At 36.3% G+C, this 24,582-nt stretch overlaps 1 protein-coding gene across 50 annotated transcripts in view; it reads left to right on the forward strand.

The window, feature by feature from the left end:
* SLMAP (sarcolemma associated protein) overlaps positions 1-24,582 on the forward strand; it is a 142,174-nt gene that overhangs the window by 103,916 nt on the left and 13,676 nt on the right. For 18 of the 50 annotated variants that reach the window (XM_026501085.4, XM_048226533.2, XM_026501091.4 and 15 more), the window contains 5 exons: positions 3,097-3,156; positions 8,080-8,160; positions 8,442-8,501; positions 20,617-20,739; positions 21,782-21,856. In XM_026501085.4, the coding sequence (XP_026356870.1) occupies positions 3,097-3,156; positions 8,080-8,160; positions 8,442-8,501; positions 20,617-20,739; positions 21,782-21,856 (399 nt within the window). Of the gene's footprint in view, positions 1-3,096; positions 3,211-8,079; positions 8,161-8,441; positions 8,502-20,616; positions 20,740-21,781; positions 21,857-24,582 lie in introns of all 50 variants that reach the window. The other 32 variants (XM_048226541.2, XM_026501097.4, XM_048226547.2 and 29 more) reach the window with 3 other exon arrangements.

A 24,582-nucleotide genomic window follows, 5' to 3' on the forward strand; every position in this document is an offset into this window, starting at 1 on the left:
CAATGTTGTTATTCTTTGTCCCTTTTCTGCTGTGTTGTTTGACTTTTTCTCATTCATTTTTGGAGGGCCTCACGTGTTTTCCATCCCCATGCTCCCTTTCCTTCTTCCGTGCTTTATTTTTCTACATAACCTCCATCTGACATACTGCTCATTTATTTATCATCCCTCCCTCCTCACCCAATTAGAACATAAGAACCAGTAGTGCAGGAATTTTGTCATTTGTTCATTCTAATGTTTCCAGCACCTAGGAGAGTATCTGGCACATAGTAGGTTCCCCCTAATTAATTGTTCAATGAATGAATGAATAATAACCCTTTATCTGCTCTTTATTTTTCAAATATTTTCTCCACGTCTGTCACTGGCCCTTCACCTAGGTTTACAGTGAGTTTGATCAGAAAATTTTAATTTATATGAGATCAGATCTCTCTGTCCTTTCACATATGGCTTTTGTGTTCTGCATTATGCCTAAGACCTTTTTTTTTTCCTTAAATCTTTTGATCCCCTTCACCCATTTCTCTCACCTCCATGCCTCCTGTCTCTGGCAACCACCAATCTGTTTTCTGTATGTATGAGCTTGTTGGTTTTTTTTTTTTTTAATTCCACATGTAATTGAGATCATATGGTATTTGTCTTTTTCTGTATGACTTTATTTCACTTAGTATAATGCCCTCAAGGTCCATCTGTATTGTCCCAAAAAGCAAGATTTCATTCTTTTTTCTGGCTGTAATATATATATTTCTTTATCCATTCATGCATCATTGGACACCTGGGTTGTTGCCATATCTTGGCTACTGTAAATAATACTGCAATGAACGTGGGGGTGCATATATCTTTTTGAGTTGGTGTTAGAAGAGAAAGTAGAGGAAATATTCCAGAAAATATAACAAAAAAGACAAGAGTGGGCTTGAGGTTTTATTTAAGAAAAAAAAGTGGGGGATATTTAAGAAAATTAGGGAGTTGATCCTGCAGATCTAACATCTGAATAATAAGATTTCCAGAGTGTGGGAAGGGAGAAAGTGGGAAAAGAGGATGAATGAAAAAGAGAAGAATTTATCAGTGAAATAGAATAGAAGGTAATTCCCCAGAATTGAAGATAATGAGCTTCTAAACTGAAAGGATGCACTGAATGCTCAACACAGTAGATTTTAGAACACACACACTAAGCCAGACACAGAAATTTACATATTGTGTGATGGTATTTAGATGAAATATCCAGAATAGGAATGCACAGAGAGAAAGCAGATGAGTGATGGCTGGGGCTGGGAAGGGAGGATGGGAGGTAAACCCTTAATGAGCATGAGGTTTCCTTTTGGGGTGGTGAAAATGTTTTGGAACTGGATGGACGTTGTGGTTGCATAACATTGTGAATGTACTAAATGCCACTGAATTGTTCTCTTTAAAATGATTATTTTGTGTTATGTGAATTTCACCTCAAAAAAAAAAAAAGAAAGAAAAGGAAAAAGACCATGTTCTGAGTATATGAAATTTAAGAACACCAGGGATAGAGAGAAGATTCTGAAAATGGCCAAAGAGAAACAAAGGATCTCCTACTCTATTAGTCATAATAAACTGAATTATAATATAGCAATAAATAAACTTCTGAAATCTAAATGACTTAATTCAACAAATATTTTTTTTGCACTCATGCTACATGTCCATGGTGAAGGAGAGAACACTGTTTCATGTTGTTATTCAGGGATCTAAGTTCACGGAGCCTTTACCATCTTATGATAAAGAATTTTGCCATCTCAGCAAAGAAGATAGGAGAATAGAAAATTCCTACTCTTTCTTAAATACTTTGGCCCTGGCTAGAACCAGTCATGTGGACCTCCCTTAGTGCTAGGGAGTTTGGAACATGCAGTCCCCCATGTGCTCAGAAAGGGCAAGCACAGCCGACTTTGCTGAGCACAAGAAGTCTCTACCATGCATACTGAGGAACAGGACTCACCATCTCATTTGAAGCTAGAAGACAGTAGAACAATGCTTTCAAAATTTTGAAGGAAAAGTATTTCCTGTAGAATTGTGTATCTAGTCTAACCATCGGTCAAATGTGAGAGTAGAACACTAATATTTTCAGAGGAACAAAGTCAAAGCGTTTACCTCTGTCAACCCCTTCAGGAAATTAACTGAGGATATGTTACATTAAAACAAGGGAATAAAACAGGATGAGAAAGATATAGGTTCTGGGGGTAGGGGATTTTGGATACAGCCCAGACTAGAGCAGAAAGATTAAAGGGCTGGGGGAAGAACGGACAGGGATATATAATGTGATGGATTACCTGATATGTTTGACAGTGTTGAGAGTTTTTATGGTTCTATGACAACTTGGAGGGGGGAAAAAGAGGTTACAGTAATCTTGGAACAGGTTAAGTGGTTGAGTGGTGGGCGTAAACCAAGCTGCATTGGGTTGAAGAGTGAAGGAATAGAGAAATGACTTTACATACTGCGTAAGTGTAAATTCAAGGAGACCAACTGACATACAGGATTAAATAAAGGAATATACAGAATAGATATCCTTCTCAATGAAATGTAGAATATGGAGATCTGAATTTAAGTAAATTATAAAGAAGCTACATTATACATTTAGAGAATCCCCTATAAAACAAAACAAAGCAGTATTTGTTTTAATATCTTTAAAAATGATTCATTTTACTGAAGCATGTCATATGTGCATCTCTGCTGAATTGTATCAATAGGGAAAAGTAAACTATTGGTATAACATAATTTATATTCTTTATTTAAATAAATATTTTCTCAGAATTCCTTTATTTCAACTTCTTATCCTTGATTTAAAGAGGGTTTCTTTCTTTGTTCTGAGTCCTTTTTTAAAAGGTCTAGGCTTTTTAGATACGGTAAAAACTAAAGAAAATAAAAGACAAATTGTCCCCCTACCTCCAGATTTCTCCATTAATCTCATTGCTCTATTATAGTTTGAGTTTTCTTAGTTCTCCTTCCAGCTTCAAGTTTTTGTACAAGCCTAGTCATGGGAGTAATATTATCATCTTTAAATTTGGTCATGGAATGTGTTACACTGCCCCGCTCAGGGAAATGCTACTCGGTTTGGGCTTGGATAGTAACGTTTGTTTTCTTTGGCAGAGAAGCTGATCGTCGAGGGGCATCTAACCAAAGTGGTAGAAGAAACAAAGCTTTCAAAAGGTTCGTTTTCTGTGGGTTTTCTGTGGGTTTTGAGCACTCTTTTGGATAATGAAGGTTAGTGTACATTTCCAAGGTCATAGTATTTTAACCATCAATTTATTTCTTATAGGTCACCAGCTGCAATCCAGTAACAGTATCATATAATATAAAATAGTTGGAGTTCTGTCTTAAGAAGGGTATCTTAATTAGAAAGTTTCTTTTTAAATGGGTATATATATATGTATTTTTTTAAAAAGTGCTTGACATAGGTTTCATTAGGTTTTAAAAGCTTTGCTCTGACCTGTCTCACTTCTAGCATTATTTTCAGCTTTGATATTTGGTATTTGTTATATTTGATATAAAATTTTAATTAAGCACAACATAAATCTTTTTTGAAACAACAGGTGAAAAATGCTTGCAGTTCTGTTTCTTTGATAGTCGTACCTTTAACATTCCTTATGAAATTTAATATTTTCTTAATTTTTGGCATATGAATTTGATTTAAACAAGTGATTATGTAGCACCTTCTTATATTTATAATGTGTAGTCTTAAAATTGCCTGAAATAGTTTATTCTATTAATTCTCTTCTGTTACAATTGTCAGAGAAGAAAAGTACATTTTAAAGCATTATATTGTCAAATCACTCTTATGCATTAGGGAAATTGGACAAATAAATTTGGTGTGATATGCTTATTATCATTTTAGGACTTTCATCAGAACCTACCAGTATAAAGTTTATAAGTAGATTCACAATCTTTTTGGTCAGTTAAAACAATGAGTGATAAAAGTTTGGAATACTCCGTTTCAGTACATTCTGTTTTATGAAAGTAACTGGATCCATTTTGTCTTTTAAAAATATTTAAAAGGAGAATGTTATTTCAAGTATCTGGTGGCGTCCATTCTGAATTTTGTGCATGGCAGATGCCATATTTGGGGAAAGAATGCATAGAATATGCATCACTAATATTGTTCTGGCAAACAGGCATTGGGTTTCAGAGCAGTGAACTATTTTTAGTACATGTGGTAATTTATTTCATCTAATTAAAGTGAGATGAGAACAGATTTTAACATAGCTGTTACTTCACCACCCTAATACCTATTCAGATTAGTTGAATAGCCAGCACACTGAAGTGGAAGTAGAGCCTTAGAAGAAAATCAGTCCTTTAACTAAAGAAAAATATCTTGCTACTTTAGTGCTTCTATTTAATGCATTCTGAATTAGAATATATTTGCTTGAAATTATGCGATGTCATTATTGAAAAAGATTTGTGCCATCTTTACTGATTTGCTTTTGAAACCTGGCTATAAAATATGTGTTGAAAGCTTTAAAGAGCATGCATTTTGATCCAGCAATTCCACTTCTGGGTTTTTATATTAAGAAACAAATTGGACAAATATGCAAGGGTATTTGCTGTAATGTTTTAAAAGCAAAAAGAGGAAAACAGAAATATCCAGTAATGGGGCATGTAGTAAATAAATTATAGCAAGTAAGTCCATGCAAGTGAAAAAATACATCCTTTAAGAATGATCATACAGATCCAGGTTTTATATACCCAGAGATTTTTCTGTCAGCGGTCAACATTTTACAAGCATTTCTCACAGTTAACATGCAGAGGTACACTAATCCTTGTAACAAACTAGGTGGCTGAGATAAGTTACATTTTAAATGCTTTATATCCAGCTATAAAGTATTTCTTTTGGATTTGGCTAAATTGTTTTATTTTTAAAAAGCTTTCATGGGTGATAGAATTTCTTTTCTGTATTGAAAATAACAGTTGCTAGAGATTGCCAATTACCAGGTATTGTAAGTCTTAGTATTTCTTTCAGATATTTCACCTAATGCAAAATGTAATCATAGGTTGCTGTGCTTTCTGTGTAAACCTTAACTCAACCAGCGGTCATTGTATGTTTTCTGTAGCCTTAGGGTGGAAGTTGAAAGAATACTAGTAGGTAAAACAGATGGTTTCAACTCCAGGTTCCTCCACTAACTAGCTAGCTATATGCCCTCAGGCAGCTTACTCTTTAAACTTCAGTTTCCTCATTTGTAAAATGGAATTGACAATATTTAACTGTGGGAATTTGTGGGAATTTAAGGAAATGTTGCTTTTAAAGCAAGAAGCGTTATTCTGGTATTCGACCAATGTTAGTTTTCATTTCCCTTCTTGCTTGCTTTTCAACTAATGGTTCCATTGGTGTAGAAAGTGGTCTGTGGCCAGTATGTTTGTTTTGTCCAACCATCATTTTGTGTTCTCAGAGATAGAGTGAAAATACTCACCTTGTTGTAGACTTTCCAGTTTGGGAACAGTTTTGGTATTGATGTTGGTAGCTATTCTTCTGTTTCCTTCTCTATATTATTGGTATGTATCTTAGTGATTAAGTACTGCATAGGAAATCAACCAGTAAGGATTTTTTAATACTAGGAAGTTGGGTGCCACCTCATATAGCTAAAGAATGGTGTTTTGAAAGAGACATTCTGCCTCTCATTTGTTGTGTCCTGTGTTTCATTCTTGAATAGATTTGATTTGCCTCCATATAATAATTATAATATCAGGACATAACAATGATGGACCATGATTTGACTTGTCTTCTTACTTAAAATCGATTCGAGCCTTCAAACATCCTCTCTTTGGAGCACCTACTATGTACTGAACACTCTTCTCTGCAATGGGGATATAGCAGTTAACAAAGCAGACAAAAGTCCCTACCCTCATGGGACTTATATTCTAGTAAGATCTTAATGGAAGATTTGGTCCCACCTTTAATTTTACCTTCCTGGCTGATACTCTAAACAAAAAATAGAAGTTCCTTCTAAGCCAGAAGAATACTTTTGAAAATATATTCTTCTTGTTTTACCTCAGTATCTTGATCATAAAATTGCCAAAAATATTAAAATCAGAAGAGAGTCATTTTTTTATTCTCCCAGAGTGGTTCCTTTTCCATCTGTGTATAGATTAGATGTATTAGCCTGCTTTGTTTGAGACTGTAACTTTGTGATTAAAACTAGAACATTCAGAAATGTCTGATTATAGCACGCTGAATGCACCAGAGGTCATAGATTGGATTCCCATGGGTCTCCATGGTCAGTGACTTCACTTCTAATCTAAGCTCTGTGTCTCTCAGCAGTTGGCCTTTGACTAGAAATGGCAGTGAGAAAAGAAACAAAAGGCTTCTTGTAATCTATCACCTATTTCATAAATTAAGCCACAAATTCTAGGGATGTTCTTAATGGAATAGCCATAAGAAGTTATATTCTAGTATTGTGTTAAGTATATTTTAATATTAATTAATGGTTTTAGATATGTTTCTGATTACTTTCCAAATGGAAAATATCTCTTGATTTAGTTGGTTTTAAAACGATATATATTCACAAAAATTTTCGAACAATGTATGACAATACGAAGTTAGTAAATATCTGCCATGTCTCTACCTCCAGAAGTGACAATGGGTATCTCTGTTATGGATCTTTCCAGAGTTGAATAAATATTACAGCTGAAAATTCATAGCTAAATGTATAGCTATTTTCAATATAAATGGGGTACATATTATACATACTGTTCTTTAACACCCCTTATATTTACTTAATAGTAAGGAATACATCTTGAATATTTTCCATTCCATAATGAACCATGCTGCAGTGAACATCCTTATATATACTATATGTAGTCTGCTTTTCCTTTAGAAAAGTACTAGACGTGGATATGCACATTTAAATTTTTGATATGTGTTACCACAAACAACAGCCATAACATTATAAAAAATAATCATATACTCAGTGAATTTATAATCTAACTAAAGAAATAAGATACCTAAATACACATAGAATGATATAAAATAGAACATGATTAATTACAAAATCATAGGACACAGAGAAGATGCAGTAAGAAGGAGCAGCATGCTGGAGAAATGAAGACTGCCTTAGAGGCGATGGGGCTTAACCTGTATCTTACGGAGTGAATAGGCCAAGTAGAGAGAATGGTCATTGAGTTTAGTGAAATATCAACTCAAGCAAAGAATTAGAGGTTATAGTGAGCATGTTTCAGCCCTGCAAAGAGGCTAGCCTGACTGTGACAGAGCTCATGTGTGAATTAATGCAGGGACCAAATTATAGCCAAATCCTGGGATGTAAAGCTTGGCTGAGACCTTGTGGAGAATGGGGAGATGCTGTAGGATTTTGGTCAGAGAAATGACCATCTCTGTAAACGGTATTCTAATGCATGCCATAATACATGCAGGTGTACGATTATAGATAAGGGTCTACAGCTTAATTGTCAGTCATCTTTAATAAATTGTTGGGCTTATAGTTAGGAATTTTGAGAGCAACTTGTTGAAAACAAGCCCTAGGATGTCTTTATTGGCTCAGGCAGCATACCACTGGCATATAATCCCAAAACTTTTTTTAAGTCTTTCTCAATGTTGTTCAGGTACAGTTATATTTTTTTAAGATATAAAAGGCTGTTGATTTTCTTGTTTTAAATATCATTTTTATAACAGTTGTGATTTTAGAGTTTTATATAAATATAAATATTACTAAGTATAACTATTGCTAAGGCAACCTAACTAGTGTTTTTATATAAGAGAGCCATTTCCTTGCATCATCTTCATACAATGTCCACATTGTCTTGGAATTTTGCTATATTTGTTGCAGTTCTCTGAATACTTTAGCAAAGCTTGCTTCATTTTTGTTTCTAATTGGCCAGTGGACAGCCTTGACAAAAGCCCCAGCCCTCTGCACAGCAGACACGATCCACATTATAATTTAATATGAGCCACGTGTAATAACCAGCATTCCATTTTGGACTAGAGTGGTGAAGAAGTAAGAGATTCAGTGACCTCAGTTAATTTTAAAAGTATTTTGCATATCAGTAGATTAGAGCACTCAAAGCCTGAAGAAGTTTTATTGCTAAGGTTGTAATGAGATTTTACTTTCATTTTTTTCTTGGTAGAAAACCAGGCAAGAGCAAAAGAATCTGATTTGTCAGATACTCTGAGTCCAAGCAAGGAAAAAAGTAGTGACGACACTACAGGTGAGTTGTAACCTAATGTTTGCCAATCTACAGATGGTATTGTTACTGGCTGAGTAGTTGAGGTATGCAGGTTAATGTGGGTGGAGATTTCAAAGTTTGTGTTTGGGGGAAAAGCAGTTTCCATTTTTGAAGTTACTCCCTTGAATCTTGGATATATTGTTAAAATTACTTTCAACTGTCCAAATACGATAACTGTGTAAATATCAGTTATTTATTTTGAGAGTGATAGCTTGAGGGTGGAGCTGATTACCGTTTGTAATTATCTTTTTTGCCTCCTGCAGACGCCCAAATGGATGAGCAAGACCTAAATGAACCTCTTGCTAAAGTGTCCCTATTAAAAGGTACTTTAACATGTTTTAATGGCTTTTTTTTTTTAAGTTTTTATTTATTTATTTGACGCAGAGCGAGAGAGAGAGAGAAAGTGAGTGTGCACAAGCATGGGGAACGGGAACGGCAGTTAGGGGAGAAGCAGGCTCCCTGCTGAACAAGGAGCCCAATGCTGGGCTCGATCCCAGGACCCTAGGATCATGACCCGAGCCAAAGGCAGCTGCTTAACCAACCAAGCCACCCAGGCGCCCCTTTTATGACATTTTAAACCAAGGCATCAGATTCACCCTTTGTCATATGTATAATGTGAAGTTTTAAATTTAGTTAAGAGATTAAGACAGGTTCTCTAAAGTAGCAGGAACTAAAATTTAAAATGTTGGCATTGGTGCCAATGCTTCAAACAAAAATATTTAAATCGTAAAATAATTTGGATCAGTCAAGGTTATAGAAGGGCAAAGTGGTAAGAGGTAGAACATGAAATGCAGCTGTAATTTTTTTGTGTTTACCTTGATATCTCTGATAGAAGCTCATTAGCACTTTTGACATAAATTAGGAAAAGTTGAAAATATTAATATTCTTGAAAGAACTAACTGCCTGTTTGCTCTGTTGTCATACGGTAGCAGTTGTAAATTTCCTCATTTTCTGGTCCTCCTCATCCTCCAGTAAATATACCCAGGTTCTTAGGACACTCTTCTAGAAATAGGTAGGGCTAAGATAAGCAATGCATGTAACAAACTTTTACTTGTGTCACTTCTAAGTGAAAACTACATTTATTTGTTGATAGTGACTTGTTGAGACTGAATTGGGTAGTAAATAAATCAGCATTTATAGAAGTGTTTTTAAAATAGAGTGCCTTGGATGGCTTATTGATAAATTTGTGATTATCAGCATTTAGTCTCTTTTATATTGCCTTTTGTATTACAAGAATAGTTGACATACAAGTTCAGCCCTGTGGGTTAAACATATTGTTAGCAGTAGAGTAACACCAGGCAGCTGTCTGGAATCAGCAAAACAGCCTATGAAGTTTCTCTATGTAGAGATGCCTATGCTTCTGGCTGGGCTTTTAAGGAGTCTCTTAGTCCAGACCCCAGGTTTTGGATTATGTAAGGAAGGAAGCCTTAGTTTCACCCTGCATAACCCTGCCGCTGGCTTACTTGTCAATGATGGGAACTGGGGGAGAATCCCAGATTCTCTTACAGGTTCTTAGTCTAGGCATCCTGGCCTTCTCTTCTCCCCATGGAAACTGAAGCTCACATTTCTCTTTGAGCCACCTTTGACTGAATTCCATTACTAAGGGAAGTTCTGAGCATTATTGGCCCAGGCAGCACAATTGTCACTGTCTTTAAGTACAATCATAGTTTCCAGCACTTTTCAAGCACTCTTACTGACCTGCACTCTTCCCAGGTGACCTTTGGTGTTGATGAGGCATGCTTTTTTCCTAGTATGATAATAGTACATCTAAGTTAATGTTTGCATAGTCCGGAAATCTCATCTTGGAGCATTTCTGATTCTTCTCAGAAATTCAGTACTGTTACTGATGCTGAAAAACTGTCAGAACCCCTGGGCCTTTGTGGGAACAGAGAAACAAGAAGGGAGGTGAATGAGTAATGAGCACCTGTCATTCAAAAGTAGCTGTTTTTATGGTCTTTTTTACTGTAGAAATCTCCCAGAAATCTTTTCAGCAACCAAGTGCAGATTGATTTATAAGTAACATTTATGCTTGTGTTAATTATATTCAGCTGTTATTAGTGCTCTTGTGATTTTATGTGTCAGTCTGTTTTGGATTTTATTTTTATCCCCTTGCCTACCACAATGCCAGATGTTCAGTAAAACTCAGTTATTTGTTGAATGAATTAATAATAGACCTCTTACATCAAAGTTATAAAACCATAAGAGCATTAGGAATGTAACACACTCTAGCCAAGAAGCTAAAAGTCAAAGAGCTCTGGGTTCAGTCCTAGCTCTGCCATGTATTTATAATTTGCCCTTGGGGGCAAGTTGCTTCACCCCTCTGTGCTTCCGGTTTTTTCATTTGTCTTATTGGGGCTTACTGTGAGGATTAAATGAAATAATGCGTGTAGATCACTTATTATGCATAACATGTTACGCATCATAATGAAGACCCTGCTAATAAGAATGATGTTGGTGATTGATAAAAGCAGACATATCTGTTAAAGAGTAGCTTTTCATTAATTAAATAAAATGGTGGTGTTTAAAAAAATATATTTCCTACTATATCTTTTAGGGAAAAGCGGTTGGTGGTGGTGGATCTTTTCCAATTAATAATGCATTTGTTTGTTTACTCTGCCAGATATCAGGAAAACCTTTTTTTAATCCTTGAATCCCATAGGAAGGCTAACTTGTATCTGTGAAAGTGCCCATCCTATAGGCTGAGGAGCCAGACTCAAGGAAAAGGGACTGAGGGGGGAGTTGTAGGAGGGAAGAAGACTAGAAAATATGAGGTGCCTATGTAGGGAGGGTGGGTGGACAGATGCTGCTAATGATTGCTTGGGTGCCATAGGTAAAGATGGGTCAGAGTTTTCCTAACCGTACTTGAAGTTAAGGTGACAAAAACAAAAACAGAATCCCAAAACTTTCCTTACATTTCTACAGGATTGCAACTTTTGTTAGTGAAGTAGTATCTTTACCAACACCCCTTAAAAGGTTTTGCAGCTGACTGTTAAGTCAATCGGTGATTAGATATAAAGAAAAATCTCCCGTTAGAAACAGGCATATTTTAGGGGCGCCTGGGTGGTTCAGTGGGTTATGCATCTGCCTCCGGCTTAGGTCACGATCCTGGGCTCCTGGGATCAAGCCCCACATGGGGCTCCCTGCTCAGCAGGGAGTCTTCTTCTCCTCCTCTTCTCCCTCTCTCGCTCTCTCAAATAAATAAAACCTAAAAAAAAAAAAATAGGCATATTTTAAGAGTCTCCAAGAAACAGTCACCATAGCCCTGAATGGTTGTTTTTCCATTGCTTTTCTTTTCTTTTTTTTTTTTTAAGATATTTATTTATTTATTTATTTATTTATTTATTTATTTATTTGATAGATAGAGCATGAGCATGAGCAGTGGAGAGGAGACAGAGGGAGAGGGAGAAGCAAACTCCTCACTGAGCAGGGAGCCTGATGGGATGTGGGGCTTGATCCCAGGACCCCAGGATCATGACCTGAGCCAAAGGCAGATGCTTAACTGACTGAGCCACTAGAGCACCCTATTTTTCTTTTGTAAGAATTGTATAAGTTCTTAAAAATAATACATTCTGGCACTTACTAGAAACTCCTGGCTTTTGGTTGGTTGTGTGTGGTTATGCATTGTAATCTCTATAATTAGGTTCAGTAGGCTGATAGAACTTTTCTCTTAAATGAAGGATATCAATTATTCGCCATGGTGTTAACCATCAGAGTTGTAGAAAGTAGCCCCTTTATTTTCCTCATTGAAACCCTGTGCCTGACTTCTTGAACCACTATTTTTAAATTTTATTTTCCCTTTTAAAAAACAGCCAATCTTTATTTAGAATTACAAAGTGTGCTACTTTTCATGTTAGTCATCTAGGATTAGGAAAAGAATCTGAAGTAGATTAAATATTCACCATGAGATATAAATAAAATGATGATAGCAATAGTATCTTTTTCCTGAAATATTATGTTCAATTTATGCTATTTCTGAAGGAGAAATAAAGATGTGGCTTGAACCACAGGTTTTTATATGCTTAATCATTTCCCCAAAAAAGGGAAAAGGAAACCGGAGTTCAGTCCAAGTAGTACCTGATGCAAGTTTGCTCTATGTAAGGAACTGTGCCAGGGACTCCAGTGGTTTCAAACTCTGATAAGACCATCCTTGGGGTTTGAGGAGTTTCTAGTCAAATTGGTGATAGGAGAGGTATAGATAATAAGCTGCTTCTTTGTGGTTGTTGCCATGAAGAGTTCAAGAAAGGAGAAAGAATGTCCACAGTTTTTGTGTTTCTTTTTGTTTATCTTGGAAGATGGGCAGGAAAGGCAATTTGAGGCTCATGAAAGCAGTATCATTTGAGATGACCCTGAAAGTGTGTCATACCACATATGGCCTATTTAGTGACAACCAATCCTGAATCTGGTTGAGATTCTAGATCCAACTGCCAACTTGCAGGATGTGTAAAGAACTATAGACGTATTCTAAATGAAAGTGGTGGGGATACAACAGCAAAATCCAGAAAGTGGAGAATTTTATAGGGCACACAAAAGTAAATTGCAAGGTTTGTAAGAAAAAAGGAAGAAGGATGGGGAAACCTATCAATTAGATTTAAAAGATGTGTCAACTAAATGCAATGTGTGAACCTTGTTTGGAACTTCATTCACACAATCCAACTCTAAAAGCGTTTGAGACAGTGGGAAAATTTTAATACTGACTAGGTACTTGATATTAAGGAGTTGCTCATGATTTTAAATGTGATAATAGCATAGCATTACAGTTCTCATTAATTTTTTTGTTGTTCCTATCTTTAGAGATGATCTCGATATAGATTTTTTTAAGTGGATAGGATTATAAGAAAATCGAGATACATTCTTAGAAAAAGGAAATATTAAAAACCACAAGCTTAGGTAATATGGGTTGGGTTTGACAAGTATAATTAAAGTCTGTTCACATAATCATTTCAGTGTTTTTAGGTCGGGGTGACTCTTTTGGCAGAATTCTGTAGCTTCTGAATGCAGAAATGGTATGGTCAGACCTGTATTTTGAGGGGATTTGTTGGATGAACTGGAATGGGTAGAGGCTGGAAATAAGGCAACCAATTAGGAGGCTTAGGTAATCATTGAGAGTCTGAGCTAGGACGGTTTCTGTGGAAATTTAAACAGAAGAGCAAAATCCAGTTTGGGTCCCTGTTGTTCTGTACTGTATCATCTTTCCTTTGGTAATCTTATCTCAGATCTGTAGGCTTAAGGAACTGAATATGAGAGATAAATGGAAGTTAGATATAATTCCAGCATTTGATGCGGAGTTACTGAAAGGATGGTAGTGCTATTGACAAAAATAGTATTTCTGGAAGTATGGGTGTCCTGGTGGGGAAAGTGATGGTTTAAGTTTGAAGCAGTCTTGAACAGGAAGGATGACTTAACAATAGGTTCTGGTTTGCCTGGAACCATTTATGTCCATTGTCCCAGCACAATTATTAAAAGTGCTTCCTTTCACATTCAAAGGTGTCCCGGCTTTGTATTGTCATCCTAGGGACCAGAGATGCAGTTGGAAGTGCAAGATAGGAAGTAGGACTAGAAAGTCATTTTCATTTATTTCTGAGACTTTTATTGACCCAGGAAATACAGAGATAAGACACAGGAGGAGACTGCAGTCTTCTAGAGGAAAAAAGATATGTGGATAGTGTAGTAAGTGTTTTAATGGGTGTGATAGAAACTTTGGACAGCACAGATAACTTCCTGGCTAGGGGCAGGGATGGGATAGAGCAGTAGTCAGGATGGCTTCCCAAATGGGATAGTTAAAGGTAAGTGAGAATATGCCAAGAAGGGAAAGGGAGCCATGCATTTCTTTAAAATACTATTTACATTTACAAGTAGTAATAATGTTTAAAGTCAGAATAGCATCTGTCAGTGAGGAAGTGTACAGGAACACAAGTGTGATGGAGCACAGACTGTGTGGGACGAATGTGATGAAAGATAAGACTTGGTCAGACAGAAGGCAGTAACATGTTTGGGAATTCTGTGCATAAGGGTGACCATAATAGCAGGGGGAATTTATGGAGAAAGAAAAGGACAGTGGTGGGGTGGACAGAGGAGCCAACAAAAGAACCAGTTGTGAAGAACCTGGCTGAAGGGATGGCAAACGGGTGGAAATCAACAGTTAAAGGCTGCTGCCAAAGTTAAATTCACAGTTAAATTCGTAGTTAAAAATGCCACCTAGGACTGTCTCACATGGCTGCACATACCTATGAGGGAAAAATGGTCCTTCCCCTCTGTGATGGTTGTTCTCATCAGACCTTCCAAAGGGAGGAGTGGTCATAGTAGAAAGAGGGTGCACCCACCTGGCCAGCTGCCTCAGATCACTTATTTAAAAAAAAATAATAATTCCATTCAATTCAATTAGCCAACATATAGTTCGTCATTAGTTTCAGATGTAGAGTTCAGTAATTCATCAGTTGCATATAACACCCAGTGCTGATCACATCACATGCCCTCAGACTGATCACTTCTATTTGTTGATGAGGTAGCAAACATGGCTGCAACAACCTTCGGCAAACATGCATGTGCAAAATAAAATAGGAAGAAGTGCTTTGATTAGGCCCTTTCCCAAGTGGTTCAGAGTATCTCAGCCATGTTTAGAGCAAAGGTCAGAATTTAAGTTAAACCTCCAGTCACTTTTCTGAAGAAGTAGTGACACGAAATTTTATTTAGGATATCTTGTAGGTATTCTGTGTGCCAGGGCTGGTTCATTTAGTGGGTTCTTGTATGGCATGGATCTCTTTACAGAATTTAGCTTTATTCTGAGAAAAGCTGGCCTGTGGCCCAGACTGTATACACCAGGCAGTTCTAAGGATACATCATTTATGTTAGGGAGAGAACAGATTCTGTTAATCTTAACACCTCATCATGGTTCCTAAAAAACATTTATTTCTGTTTGACTTACACATCTAAATAAAATGGATTTGGCTCAGAAAGTCTTTCACTTATCTTCATCTAAACACTTTCCACCAGTACTCATCACAACACTTTTCACAAGATTGTGAAGTAGATTGATACAGAGAATCCCTTTCCATGACAAAAGTCAGCACCATGAGAGTAGACCCAAGCCATAGTAAACTAATGCATTTTCCCACATAACCATATGAAATACAATGTGCCCTTGGTCAACCTTAGCACAAAAAGACTTAGCATTTGGGGGGTGCCTGAGTGGCTCAGTTGGTTAAGCATCTGCCTTCAGCTCAGGTTATGATCCTGGAGTCCTGGGATCGAGCCCTGCGTTGGGCTCCCTGCTCAGTGGAGAACAGGCTTCTTCCTCTGCCTGCTGCTCTGCTGCTTGTACTATCTCTCTCTCTCACTCTCACTCTATCTCAAATAAATAAAATCCTTTAAAAAAAATTAGCACTTGGTTTTCTGAAAAGAGAATCTGCACACTACTTGATTAGTTTGCATGGTCATTGTGTGTATTAAATTTAATTTGTAAAGATTTTTGTTCAGTATCTTCACTTCTATGATCAAACGCTGTATAGAGTTTGTACGTGTCCATTATGACATCTTATCTGCTCTAATTAAAATGCTGATCCTTTTTATTATATGGTACAAAGAACTAATTTGCAAATAGTAAATCTCTATGTTAGCACAGTTTATTAATGCCTAGATTATATTTTGTTTCCTGAAATATAATTACTTACCATAAAATCTGTTCCATTGTTTTTAGTTTAAAAAGCAAGTATTAGTTTTGCTTCACAGCATCACTGATCAAGGGAATTGTTATGCTGCAGACAAGAACTATCTGCTTTCATAGACCTTAAAGGTGGATTATATATGATTCTTCATTTATAAAAAGGATCCCCTTCTTCAAAATGAAATAGTTCTCTAGTAATTGTATTAATTCATTTATGATTATTATGTTTATTTTTTTAATCTACACATTTAAATGCAAATCTTTGGTTATCTTGTATATTAATCAGTTAAGTGCTCACTGTATGTCTACCATTGTATTAGATGGAGTACAGTATGTCCCAGGTAGTATGGAACATAAGCGTAAAGCATATGCATTTAACATTTGTTACTAAGAAGAAATCAATGACAGGAATCCTCTTATTTCTAGAGAAGTAAGAGTTAGTTGTTAGGAAAGCATACTAATTAAAACTAATTTCTATCATATAACTAAGAAGTTACTATGATTTATGGGAAAGAGTTGGGCTAGAGTGAGAATTCTAGTCCTATCTCTACCCCTTTCCAGATGTGTAAGCCATTTCAGATCTCTGGACCTTTATTTCCTCATTTGTCAAATGAAGGAGTAGGTCTTTTCCAAAATTCTGTGTATCTCTGTGGATTCATGCTCCTTTTAAAAATGAAGCTAAATGCTATTGAACAGTTAGAGAACTTGCAAAGAGCTTACTGGTTTGCTTGGGTTTGACTGTCAAGCTCAAAAATCAGACAAGAGACCAATGTGTGCTGGGAGTTAGATGCAGTCAGGGGATTAGATGCAAAGACCTCATTCAGCCTGGGCTTTAAAGAATGGTCAGGCTTGGGGGAGTAAAGGAGATGGCATGAGCAAAGGTACATGAGGAAAGTAGTCTCGTGACTACTACAGAACTACTAAGGAGACTAATAGGAATTGAGTATATTAGGGAGTAATGGAAAATAAGTAATGACTGGATTATGGAGAACTTTAAAAAGTCAGATAAAGATTTCTGCATTTGTTATAAGAGGGAGTCAAAATAGGTTCTTTTTTTTAATTCAGTTAGCCAATATATAGTTTCAGATGTAGTATTCAGTAATTCATCAGTTGCATATAACACCCAGTGCTCATTTAGATCACTTCTTCATCTAAGTAAGAGAATTGCTTTAGTATTCCAATATAGGATAGAATGCAGAGGGTCAGGCTAAGTTAAGGGCAAGAATTTAGACAGCAATGATTAGGGCTTATTCTAAGATTGTAACGTTGGGATTGGTAATTTCAAGAGACCTTTTTTAATTATGAAAAATTTCAAACACAAGAAAAGTTGAAGAGTACCAAAAACACTCATATATGGCCACCACATAGATTCAACAGTCATTAGTGTTTGCCATATTTTCTTTATTTATATGTGTATATATGTAGAAATTTTTCTTTTTAACTTTTTATTTTGATACAATTTCAGACTTAAGGTTACAAGAATAGAACAAAGAATCCCATATACTCTTCATCCAGTCTCCAAATGTTAACCTTTCACTCCATTTGCTGTTACCATTTTACAGAATTTGATTTATCCCTCTCCCTCCTCCATGTACCTTCCTCTCTCTCCCTGAGCCATTGAGAATAAATTACAGAGCCGATAACCTTTATTCCTAAATACGTAAGTGTATATTTTCTGTTTCTCTTACATAGCCACCATACAACTCTCACAGTTAGGAAAGTAACAATGATGTATTACATTATCACATCCACAGACCTTATTCACATCTTGTCAGTTTTCTCAGTAATGTCTTTTATAAAAGAAAACTAATGTCATTATGAAAGAAAATCTTGAGTCATAGTGTATTCACTTGTCATATGTCTTTGGTCTCCTTTCATCCGGAACAATTTCTCAGTTCTTTGTTTATCAGATATTAACATTTTTGAAGAGCACAGTTACTTTGTAAAATGTCCCTCAGTAATAATATTGGACATCAGATCAGGAGGCAACTGATGTTGAATTGTTCTGTCACTGGTGATGTTAACTCTGTATAAATATCCTGTTACTCCTCAACTTTTATCTACTTAGTGTTAGCATCTACTGAGGATTCTTGCCTGAATCAGTTATATATTATAATAGATGTCAAATAGTGATTTCCTAATTCTGTCGTTCTTTCTGCATTTGTTAGCTGGCTTTCTATCATAAGGAGGAGTTTTCTTGTCCCTTCCTTCCCTCATTTCCTTCCTTCATTCTTTCCTTCCTTTCCTTTATCTATATTATTGTGAATTCATGGATTTATGTGTTATTCAGTGGATTATAACCTTTCATTATCATTATTTTCTTTTGATGCTCACATTCTCCCATGTTTGGCCAGTGGGAGCCCCTTGTATCTTTTCAACATGAACCAGTCTTTCTTTGAGCCCTTTGTTACTTTCTAACACAAAAGATGTTCTGCATTCATTTTGTACTTTCCCACCCTTAGCACTGAAATCAACAATTTCTCCAAAGAGCTCTAGTTCTTTTTTAGTGGAGAATAGTATTTAGAAACCAAGATCCGAGTATTTGGTGTGCTTATTGTTTCTAGGCCCACTCATAGACAGTTAAGAAATAGATGTATGCATGTACTTATGCCCATACATATGTGTGTATCTATCTACAGAGTTTCACATACCTGTATTTATTTCTACATCTGCATTTGTCTATACATTCAGATCTATTACAGTTCATACTCTAATCCTACCCTACACCACAGGATTAATTCTGTCTTCCCTATTTCCATATCATTAATTCTGTTCTCCAACAGTAAGAAACCTGGCTTTCTTTATCTACAATATATTTATTTATTTGATCACTTTTAGAATACACAAAAAGCAGTTTCAGAGTTACTAACCAGTCCTTCTGTGGAAAAGAAGTCTACATATAGATTTGTTTTTTCTTTGTTATCAAATTATTAGCCTGGAACAGTAGTTCTCAACAAGGAGCAGTTTTACCCCCAAAGGGACATTTGGCAATATATGGACACATTTTGGTTGTTATAACCCAGAGGGAAGGCTGCTGGCATTTAGTGGGTAGGGACCAGGGAAACTTCTAAACATGCTACAGTCTACAGGACAGCCCCCAGAACAAAGAATTATTCAGCCCCAACTGTCAAAAGTGCCAAGGTTAAAAAAAACACAAACATACAACTAAGAAATTACCTATTGAAGGATGTTATGTATGGTTTTTTTGTTTTGTTTTGTTTTGTTTTTTTTTGTTAAACTGCTTGGAAATAAGATGTAGGCATCATGACACTTACCTCCTAAATACTTCTGATAATAAGAACATTGTCCTACATAATGACAAATCCAGAGGTGGGCAGCTAGGTGCAGACTCCAGTGTGTGGTGTTGGAAGAGAAGTTTTGTTGTTACTGTGACAGTGCTCCTGCCACTGGAAAATCTCTCTCTCTCTCTCTTTACATGCCTCCCCCCCTTATCAAGAGACCTTGTAAAGGAAGAATTGATAGGTTGAATAGAATAGGTGAAACCAGAGTCAAATTTCCTTTTCCCTGTAGGAAAAAGTTGGATATAGTCTGAGTATGAAAATATGTGTAAGTACATCTAAGACCTGCTGTGATCATATTGTGAAATCTTATTCTTAGCTTTAAAAAAAAAAAGATTTTATTTTTATTTTTTTAAGATTTTATTTATTTAGTTATTTGAGAGAAAGAGAGAGAGAGAGCACAAATGGGGGAGGGACAGAGGGAGAAGGAGAAGAAGAGGGAGAGACTCTCAAGCAGACTCCTCACTGAGCCTGGAGCCCGCCTTAGGGCTCAATCTCACAACCCTGAGATCACAACCTAAGCCAAAATAAAGAGTTGGACGCTTAACCGATTGTGCCATTCAGGCACCCCAGAGATTTTATTTTTAAGTAATCTCTATACCCAGCATGGGGATTGAATTTACAATCCCAAGATCAAGAGTCACATGCCCTACCAACTGAGCCAGCCAGGTGTCCCTCTTAGCTCTTTTGTAATAAGGTTGTTATGCCTGAGCTACTTGTAAACCAAAGTGATAGTCAAATAGAATGCACTAGAAGAATATGGCCTAACTGATGATATATTTATTTCAGGCAGTGTTCAATAGCAGAAGATTTTAATACAGTGGAAGATGAGGAGAGTTGCAAGAGAGGAAAGAAGGACATTAGGGGAGGGGGTATATTTGAGATGCAATGTTGGATCTAATTTATTTTGATAAAATTATTTGGGTTACATCATTTAATAACTCAGCAAATATTTGTTATGTGTTTAGTGTTGGGGAAATACTGATGACAAAGTGAGCATGGTGGAGATTTCAGCCTGGTTTTTATTTTGTTCTCCACAACTGGGAAAATAATGCTAAAATACTTTTTCTTGAAGAAAAGTTTGTTTTTGTTTTTCCATTTCATTAAGTTCCAAGTGAAATTTTTCTGACTTGTTATCAAGTGATTTCAAAATTGATGAAGAATGGTATATGCCCATTTTACTGAATGTCAAGGCTTACATAAGCTCTACATAGTGAAATGTATAATTTAGTATATATTAATATATATTTTATAATACCATTGCCATGAATTACTAATATATATTTAACTGTACTTGTGTTCTTTCTCCAAGGTAAAATGACTAAAATGCTTAATACAATTTGCTTCTTAATTTTATTTAACTTAGTTGTGCTGTGTTCTTTATGCATGTCTAAACATGAAAGAGATGGCTAATATTTGGTTGTAGAGATTATAGTGTGATACTAACTCTTGCTTTTACAATGAACATATTTTTGTCAGATGACTTGCAGGGTGCACAGTCAGAAATTGAGGCAAAACAAGAAATTCAGCATCTTCGCAAGGAATTGATTGAAGCCCAGGAACTAGCTAGAGCAAGTAAACAAAAATGCTTTGAACTTCAAGGTGAGATCAAGATTACATTGATTCTTTAGGGGATGTGGAAACAATGTGATATAACTGAGTCCAGAGGCATAGTATCTTGCTCCAGATCCACAACTTTATTAACTATGTGATCTTGGGACATTCACTTACCCTCTCGGAACATAGGTTTCAGATCAGTAAAGCGGGGAGAGTTACAGTTGCTCTGCTTCCGTCACGTTGTTGATGTGAGTGAAGATTAAGAAGGACCTGTACCAATGAAAGATCTTAACAGTTAATTACATATTAGAAGAGGAAGGAAAAAACAACATATTTCAATTTCTAAGTTTTATTTACACTTAGTGTTGGCTCCTCAGTAGAAGATGAGGGAAATTTATATTCCCTGTGATTTTATAGTGTTTTCTTCAGTAAATGGGAACAACCAGGCAAGGTAAAGGTATAGAATCTTGCAGTTTCCCAACCACTTTCTTTTCTAGTTGTTTATTTATCCATAGTGTCACAGGCCAGTGGAGTTGGTGGTATTTATTCCCGAGAGCTTACATTTCCATATCATTCACAGTAACTACCTAGTTGCAGTCACTTGGTACCGTAGAAAGTCTTAGAACAAGGAGAAGATAAATAGCCTATGGAGTCCTAATGTTCTCTATGATGACCTTCCTGATCAGGAGGAAGATTCAAATCCCCAGCAGGAACTGGGAACTTTCTGTTAGTTCGCTATGTACTTGGCAGTAAACATGAGTGTTTTAAGTCTGTTTTTAAAATTTAAGCTCAAAATGCTGATTAACAACTATCAAGAATGCTCCTCATGTTAAGAAGAGTACATATAATTTTGGTGATGTAAGGTCTAGAAAACTCTGCTACTCGATTTAATAGATGTATTACTTACTACTGTTTTGTGCTCCTAAAATCTTTAAACTGTCTAACTGCTAATACTGATAATACTTGCTGCTTAGCTTTTGTTTCCTTCAATAATCTTTAGGTGAGAATTTCTTAGAAATTTCCAGCTGCTCAATTCTGAATATTTCCATTAACTCACAAAATTAGATATACTGTGTTTTATTTTTAGCTCTTTTGGAAGAAGAAAGAAAAGCCTATCGAAATCAAGTTGAGGAATCCAGTAAACAAATACAGGTTCTTCAAGGTATGGAACACCACCCCAGGGCTATTTGGGATTATTATTGTTTGTAGTGATTCAAAAGGAATGGAAAGTAAGGGTTTAGAGAGTTCCCATTTTTCTTGTCTTTGGTTTGTCCCTAGAATCTGAGACTATAACTAGGCTCTTGGTGGCCTTTTTGTTTTGTTTTGTTTTGTTCAGTTTTGTTTTGTTTTAAACATGATTCCCTAGCATTCTACTAGTGGATACTGGGAGTGGGAAGAGCATGGGTGAAGACATGGGTTTGGTAAGACTGTCACTCTCTGGGTTATATAGCGAGTTACTACAGAGGGGGTCTTTGGACAGGATATCAATTTGAGCTACTCTGTGCATCAGCACTTTTAGCTTGGTGACATTATTGCTAATGCTCATAACATATTGCATTGAGGGGCACCTGGGTGGCGCAGTCAGCTAAACGTCTGACTCTTGGTTTCAGCTTAGGTCCCGATCTCAGGGTCATGAGTTCAAGCCCCATGTTGGGCTCTGCTCTTGTCACAGAGTCCACTTGAGATTCTTTCTCCCTCCCTCTATCCCTCCCACTTGTTCTCTCTCTCAAATAAATAAAGCTTTAAAAAAAAAAAACATACTTGCATTGCAACAAAAATTATATATCACATGGAATAAAATAATGATCCCTGCAGTGCCTTCATTGGTAAAGGCAGATCTTCATGCCCACCATTTTGCTATCTCTTTGTGTGAACGATCACAGGTTTATTGCAGAAAAGACCAGAAATATCCTTGCTGCTTGCCAAGGGTTTACTTCAAATAACAGTTCTGGTACTGTTAGGCTCGAATTGTGGGAGCCCTAGGGGAGATTTTTCTTTCCCATGCTATTGTAAAATTCCTAAAGCAAAATTAATTTGTCTTCATTGTCAAAGAGAGAAGTAATGGTATTTTAAAATTTTAGTTTGAGATGTAGGGTGAGAAGAAATTAAATAGACAATCTCAGTTCAGAAAAAATGGGGAGTCATTGGATGAGGCGTATGATATTTGCCCTAAAATATCCCAGAGAAAAAGCAGTCTTTGGGTTTTCTTTCTTATTTTTGAGTGGGACATTTGAGTTATTTATGTATTTATTTTTAAGAGAGAGAGAGGGAGGAAAGGAGTGCAAGCAAGCCTAGGAGTGGGAGGGAACGAGGGAAGGGAAGAGAGAGAACATTAAGCAGGCTCCATGCCCCACATGGAGCCCGACACAGGGCTTGTTCTCATGACCCTGGGATCATGACCTGAGCCAAAATCAAGAGTCAGACACTTAACCAACTGAGCCACCCAGCTGCCCCGAGGGACATTTGAGTTATTTTAAAATGTAAGTTTTATTATGGTCAAGTTAGAATTTTTTTTTTTTTTTAAGATTTTATTTATTTATTTGACAGAGATAGAGACAGCCAGCGAGAGAGGGAACACAAGCAGGGGGAGTGGGAGAGGAAGAAGCAGGCTCATAGCAGAAGAGCCTGATGTGGGGCTCGATCCCATAATGCCAGGATCACGCCCTGAGCCAAAGGCAGATGCTTAACCACTGTGCCACCCAGGCGCCCCCAAGTTAGAATTTCTGGGGTAGATTGTATGTCTTTTTGAAGAGAAAATTCTTTAAACTCTTATAATTTAATGCCTTTATCCCTTAGCTTATGTAAATCTGATTTCAATCTGTATTTGCATTCTGTAGTGTGTGTGGACAATTTTCCCTAAAGGTTCTATGACATAGAATTGCCTTTTGTCTTAAAGCGGTCTTACCTAGGCATCATTGAGTGCCCTCTAGTGCCAACATGTGTGTTTTATGACTTTATCCACAAGTGCATGGTCCTGTTAATCTCTGGCCATTGTGTCTTCAGATTCTGAATTGTTAACCTCTCAATGCTTCCTGCAAACTGAAAAGGCCTCATATGTTTGAATGCTGATTTATGAAGCAGCCCTCCCTTTTCTCAGCCTTAAATTCTCTTAATTATTTTAATTATCATTCTTTTCTACCTAATGAACTTTTTCTACCTATAGTTTTCTTGTGTTATAGTACCCAAGACTATTTTTCTAGTTCTGAACCAAGTATTTTATACAAATTGTTTCCAGTTTAATCCTTGAGGACACAGGACCAGATCTGTTAAAAATACACCTCTTTGATTAGGCATTATTCATTAATGTTGTCAGTTCATTAATTCAACCAGTAATTCTTGGTTGTTGGCTCTGCTAGTATTGAGGATAGAGTATGCATGAGATGTACAGTACATAAGCAAATATAGAATATGGTGTCCGATAAAAGCAGAGTAATGGGCTAGAGAACGAGAGGGCTATTTTTAGATAAGACATTAGAGAAAGCTTCTTTAAGGAACTGACATTTAAACTGCAAATTGAATCAAGAACATCAAAGGTTTTACTAATGCGTACCATCTGACCAAGCAATTCTATGTCTAGGAATTCACTCTAAGAAAAAAGTCAGGATTGCATTATAAACAGTATTTTTTATAGTAATTAAAAACTGAACAGCCTAAAATGTTTAAAATAAAGGATTAGTCAAAGAAGTCACAGTGTAATTTTTTTGTTATTAAAAGATATTCATCACCAGCAGGATAGAGAACACGATATGTATTACAATCCTGTCCTGTCTTTGCTTTTATACATGTATAAAATGCATATAAAAAATCTAGAAGAATAAATAACAAATGCTAGAAGCAACTTTCACTCTGTGGGAGAAGTAAGAAGATCACTTTGGTTTTTTTACTCTG

The sequence above is a fragment of the Ursus arctos genome, unplaced genomic scaffold (assembly GCF_023065955.2).
Source record: "Ursus arctos isolate Adak ecotype North America unplaced genomic scaffold, UrsArc2.0 scaffold_14, whole genome shotgun sequence".
Classification (NCBI taxonomy): Eukaryota; Metazoa; Chordata; class Mammalia; order Carnivora; family Ursidae; genus Ursus; species Ursus arctos.